Genomic DNA, 6,172 nt, shown 5'->3' on the forward strand with positions numbered 1-6,172 from the left:
TGTCCCTTCGTTTGGCCAGTCGGTATCTTGTGGAGTATCTTCCCGATGGCACTTTTTTTTTTAATTCTTATCGGCTCTGTATTTTGGGCTTCGGACTTTGTCCGAGGTGGTGCGGGCATGCCAGTGAGTCGACCTCTTTCTTGGCTCTTTCGCTTTTTCAGCGGTTTGCGCCGAAATAGTTCAGTGCCGCAAAAGAAGACCGAAGAAGGCAACAGTCGCGCGTGGACGAGCGCAGCGTGACGCTCTTGTCCAGCAGAGTCGAGCTCTCCCTCAGAGGCCCTTCTCCTAGCATATGACTCATGAGGAAAGTGTGCGTGTGTGTGTGGGGGGGGGGGGTGCCTTGTTCATGCTTGAATTTGCTTCTAGATTTGTGCAGGTGCCTCGATGCGCGAGCGCTGCTCTACACCTCCTCTTGGTTGGTGCAACACTCCCCTCCCACTTTTCTCGTCGGTGTTTCTCTTCAGATGAGATTGGTACGCTTCAGCATATCTGCTCCGTTCCCCGTGTTCCCTCCTTCTCTAACTCTGTACTACTTTTCACTCTTCCCCTGGTCTCTTTGCCATCTCTCCCGCTTCTTCCCGTCCCACTCCACACCCCGCGCTCTTCCTCTTCCCTTGCACTTGCCCTTCGCCTCCGTGCTGGCGCGGCGTTTCTCTCTGTCTCAGGAGTTGTGTCTTTTCATTTGTGCTACTCTTTTCTCTTCACGTGTGTGTGTGTGTGTGTGTCTTGTGAGGGTCCTGTCGTGGTGCTGCCCGGCCTATGTGTTTTATTCTCTTCTTCCCTTTCTCTTAACCCCTGCCTTTACTCACCCCCCCCCCTCCACGTACATACAGACGTATTTCCACTACAGCGGGAGCAGCCCTGGCACCAGTTCCACTTTTCTCGCTTCCCGTTTTCCCTCGCTGCTTTCTGCCCTCTTCCACATCGTGGAGGTCAAAGTGGCATCAGGATTTGGCGCACTGGCATCCGTGACGCACACACCCGCAGACACAAAATGAAAGTAATTCTCAAGACAATTACTGGAAAGCAGCACGAGGTGGATGTGGAGGCGACCTCGACGATTCTCGATGTGAAGAAGCTGCTGGTGGACGAATACGAGCCGGCGTCGCTGCGGCTGTGTTTCAACGGTGCCGTGCTGGAGGACAGCAAGATTCTGGCAGATGCTGGAGTTAAAGACAACGACTTTCTTGTGCTCGCCGGCCGCAAACGAAAGATCCCGAAACCGGCGAGCATGCCATCGGCGGAGCCGCAAAAGACGGAGGCGGCGCCTGAGTTTAGCGCACCTCTATCTGCTACTGCACCACCGCCGGCGATGCCCACGTCTGCTTCCACCACGACGTCCACCGCCGACTCAGCTGCCCCCGCTGTTCCTGCTGCCACTACAGCTCCAGCTACAGCTCCAGCCCCTGCTCCAGCTCCAGCTCCAGCTCCTGCTCCTGTCGCTCCTACGCCCCCCGCTGGCTCTGCTATTCCTGTTGCCTCCGCAGCAAGCATCTATGGTGTGGCCCCCAACCTGATCGACGAGGTGGCGGCAATGGGCTTCGAGGACCGCAATCAAATTGCCTTGGCGCTACGCGCCGCCTTCATGAATGTCGATCGCGCCGTGGAGTACCTCTTTGACGGCATTCCTCCTCACCTTGTGGAGGAGCTCACGTCCCACGGTCTTCCTGCCGCACCCGCCGAGGCCCCAAGAGCATCGAATCCGTCTGCATCTTCTGCAACCGCGGCTGTACCCGTGTCAACTTCTCTTGCTTCCGCAGCTACGCTATCCACCGCCGCGTCGGAGATGCGCGACGCCCTCTCGCGCATCCCACAGTTTGACGAAATCCGTACCCTGTACAACCAAAACACGGACACGCTGCCAGTGGTGATGCAGCAGATTGCGCTGCGGCACCCGGCCGTGTACGAGCAGATCGAGCGCAATCCGGAGGTGTTCCTCTCCATCATGGGCGAGGCAGGGCAGCCAGGGACTTCGAATGCTCCACCCGGGTCCGTCGCGTCGCCGACGGCAGAGGCTGTCGTGGGTGACACGGAAGAGGGCAGCTTCATGAACGAACTGCAGGCTGGAGTCGAGCTGACTGCCGAGGATCGCATGGCGGTTCAGCAGCTCGTTGAGTTAGGAGGTGGCATGTGGGACGAGCAGAGCGCTGTGCTAGTCTACCTTGCTACCCAGCGCAATCAAGAGGTAGCGGCGAGTGTGTTGTTTGAGCACGGTGGTGTTCCGGCAGAGTTGTTGGCGGAGATTGCCACCCAAATAGCCGACGAGGAGGCGGAGGACTACGAGGATGAGCAGTGATGAAGGGAAGGAGGGGTAGTTGCTCTTGTCATCTTTGATACTCGTTAGACTGCTGCTTGTGCATATCTTCCTCTGGCACTGTTTTCTCTTGAATATCTGTATCCATACTTTCTTTCTTCACTTTTGCCGACCTTTCTGTTGTCTTGTGATGTGAGTCTCACGCTACTTTGTGCTTCATGCGGTGGCTGTAGTCGCAGAAGTGACGGGTGGCTGGGAAGGAGAGAGAGAGGTCGAGGAAGAGCGCCGTGACGCACCCTGCCACTTCTCCGCTTTATCGAGCTCTCTCGTTGAGTCTCCTTTTGAGCTGCGGGTGTCTTGCCGTGCTTGGCTGGAGGTGCTTTAGTGCATCTGTGCGTACCTGTCGGTTTGTGTTTTATTCATTGCATGGAGGCACCAAGGGGCGACCTTCATTCAGTTCCACCATTGCGCCGCCGTGCACCGCAATTCACTGTTTGTAGTCTCGTTGCGTCGTCTTGCTAAGACAGCAGACGCTGGTGTTCGTTTTTGCTGCACTTTTCTTCATTTCTCCCATCCCACGGCGACCCTGAGGACGAGGGATACCTCAGCGTGGGGTATCGCGGACCCGTACCCCACGCCCTGTGAGCAAGCCAAACAACCCCCTCTCTATCCCTCTGAAGGCCGAGCCACCTCTGGTGGTGGCAGGGTCAGGCATCTACGGCGTGAGGAGGCCGGAACGATGTATCACTACTGATGCCAGCGGTCGAGTTCTGCACGGCGTGGCCTGGGAGCGACCTGCTACCCTGCACACGTATGTACCATCTGCATGATGGGCAGAGTGGTAGCGTGGCTCGAATGCATCTCACGCCGCCCGCTGGTGTGGGGAACCTGAGCCACCCTGAGGGATGCACTAGGTGACTACCCGCATAATGGGAACGGCTGCCAGTCACCGGCACACAGTCCCTGCCTCAAACTCTGCCCACTCCTGCGTCGGAGGTCACCCGAGTCGGCGTATTGCTGTGCTGCGTGTCTACGGCTGCTTCGTACCAGGTGATGGGTCTCTGACAGGTCCGGGGGCAGAGTGGGGGTTGAACACACGTGTGGCAGAGAATGGGCACGCTGAAGGAAAAAAAGGTAACATTGCTGTGGGACCTTCGTTCTCTTTTTGTGTCTGTCTCACCTGTGCAGGTCACGCAAGTTTTTTCTCGCGTCGAGGACGGCGCGATGCGCGCTAGCAGATGCCCTCCTTTGTGGCCTTCTACACGCTTCAGCCCATTCTGAGCACAGCGCCGCCTCATTCGCCCTGCCGCTCAGCTGTGTCGGGTGCTATGCATGACGTGTTTCATTTGGAAAGTTGAAGAGGGCGGTGAGGCCGCAGAAAGTGAGAGTTAGGATGGTAGATGGGAACCGATGGGCAGGGAAACACAGACAAAGTAATCTACCTGCATTGATCTCACAGCTGCTCTGCAGTACCATGCTGGGGGGGGGCCCAGGGCATGCATCCATACGTGTATGTGTATCTCAGGCTGGAGACCTTGTCTTGTGGGAGAATAATATTCATTAGGCTGCTGTTCCTCACGGTTCTCAAAGATGACGTCGTGGGAGTGCGCGACGGTGAGGCGACACGCCGCACGCACAGTTAGCTGTTCACTCGAACACTCATTCTCTCTCTGCCACCTCCGTGGTCTCGGTAACCTTCCTGACCTTTCCTTCTCTTTCGCTTTCTATCTTCTTGCTGTCGACTTCGTGCCGAGATGGCGGTGCAGTGAGCAGCGTCTAACGCATGGATTGCCTGTCCGTGCCTGCTCCCCCTCTTTCAACCTTGTGTCGTATTCACTTCTCGTGCCATCCCTGCTTATTCCTCAAGTTATGCATCATATCTCATAATGTGGACGTGCGGACAAGAGTGGCGATGACGAGAGAGGCGGTGGTGGCGTGACCACAACCTGCGACTGCACCCACATCATAGGCCATATGCATGAGTTGGGTCTCCCACGTAGTATGGACCTTCTCCTTATCGCTAAGCTCCGTTTCTTTTGGTTCTTCATCTCCTACTTTAGGTACTTGCCTAGCAAACTCACTCTCTCGCACACCCTCGATAATTTTGGCCCAATCGACGCACCAGCGTCGCTGTCATGTGTTGCCGGCAAATCCTCGAGTTGAGAGTGCCGCTCTGCATTGGCCCCTTGTGCTGCTGTGCGGGGACGCTGGTCCCGAGCGGGATGTTGGGCTACCAGCTGCTCAACATCGATGGCTCAGTGACCAAGACGATAATGCACGTGCGCGTACCCTTCCTGCTGAGCATGCTTATCGACGCAGGTGCCATCGAAAGATGAACCTCGATGTATTCCGATGCCGTTCCTTGCCATGCCGCGCTTGCTACTAACCCTGGGAAAAGAGAGCCGGATCTTCCTGTCCCTCTCTCGCGTGCATCCTCGCTGGTACACACCAGTGGCGGTCACCATCAGCTCCGGTGTCATCGGCGCCCTTGTCACCCACACCTTGCCTGTCGACATACACGGCGAGTTCATCTCTTTCAGCACTCTTTTTGCCTTCATCGGGGTTGTGTGCTCATGTGGCGGCTGTACTACACCACCGCCGACGTGCTGGGAGCCTTCCGGTAGCCGTTCTTCTGCTTCACCGCCACTTTGGCCGTTTTCTCCTACTTGGGTGCCACTTTTTGCTCTGCCTTCGAGCACATGGTACAGCCGGGTTGTTGTGTCAGTCATCCCGCTGGTCTGATACTTCCTGTAAAATCTCCACCACCAACTGCAGAAGAGAGGTCAGGGGCAGGCCACTGGGGTCACTATAGTTTCTGAAGCAGAAGCGGTGAGTGTAGAACTCAGTTGTACCCGTGGGGTCGTCGACAGCACCGCCGGTGCGTACCTCAGGCAAACTACAATAGCGGAAGAAGCTCGTATCGAAGATACTGTGGTGAGGGAAGAGCCACCTGTGCGAGCATTCCGCCGGTGATGGGGAAGTAGCGTCTTGGCACCCTGGTGCATGTGGGAAGCCCCTCAACGCGCTGCAAGCGCTTGACAAACATCCTTGTCTCTCCCTTTAGTTTTTCTTCGTTGGCCCCCTCCCCCTCTCGCAACTTTGCGGCAGACAGTGCGACTCCTTTATGCCCACTTGCGTTTATTGTTCGGTATCTTTGTTTTCTCTTTCTGGTCTTCGTATTCCCTTTACTTCATGGATTGCGGGCCTGGTCAACGGCCTTCGACAACAGGCTGACATCCCACAGCCACCGTGCCACGCGATGCGGCACGCTGATAGAAGCGCTACTTGGCGGCTACCACTTCACACCAGAAAACAAGGATGCTGTGCCTTAAAAGGGGAGAGGAAAGCATGCTCGTCCTGTTCCGCATGAGCACCTGTCCGCTGTTTGAATTCCTGCAGCGGCGAGTGAACGGCAGCGACGCCAAGGAGTGCAGATGATGTACTGCCTGCTGCATGGTTAGCAGTCTGGCACCCCTGTCCCTACGTGTGTTTCCTATAATGGCGACAGACCCGGCGCTGTGCTCGACAAGCCACGTGAGGTTCACGGGTCGCTCGAAGCGCGAATCACACTGTATCTCACGCAATGACTGTGCAAATTGTGCTCTGATTACGCACAATAACCCTGCGCCGCGTGGGATTACACCGTCGGGGACATGCTACTACCTCCATGTGCCCCTTCACAAAGACAAGCGATGAGCTCTTTGGGCGTAGGCACACGCCTATGCACGAGGCCCTCCCGCTTGACACATTGACGCCTGTCAGAGGCGCGCAGATTCAGTCGAAGGCGGACTGCCCCTGCCGCCCCAGGCTCATGGCAGCACCCCCCCCCCCCCCCCTGTCGTGGCATATGCGGGCAGGCGATCCAGGCACGCACCCCCCTCCCCCTCGTTCGCCAGGCAGCAGCGCCGCTCGAAGCAG

At 57.0% G+C, this 6,172-nt stretch overlaps 1 protein-coding gene across 1 annotated transcript; it reads left to right on the forward strand.

Annotated features, from left to right (window-relative positions):
* Nucleotides 1-994: 994 nt before the first annotated feature.
* LBRM_30_3340 (UV excision repair RAD23-like protein) lies at nt 995-2,296 on the forward strand (the record flags this gene model as incomplete). Its single annotated transcript, XM_001566908.1, has 1 exon — nt 995-2,296. The coding sequence occupies one exon, from the start codon at nt 995-997 to the stop codon at nt 2,294-2,296; it is 1,302 nt and encodes a 433-aa protein (XP_001566958.1).
* Between the last annotated feature and the right edge of the window lie 3,876 nt (nt 2,297-6,172).

Source organism: Leishmania braziliensis, chromosome 30, assembly GCF_000002845.2.
Source record: "Leishmania braziliensis MHOM/BR/75/M2904 complete genome, chromosome 30".
Lineage (NCBI taxonomy): Eukaryota > Euglenozoa > Kinetoplastea > Trypanosomatida > Trypanosomatidae > Leishmania > Leishmania braziliensis.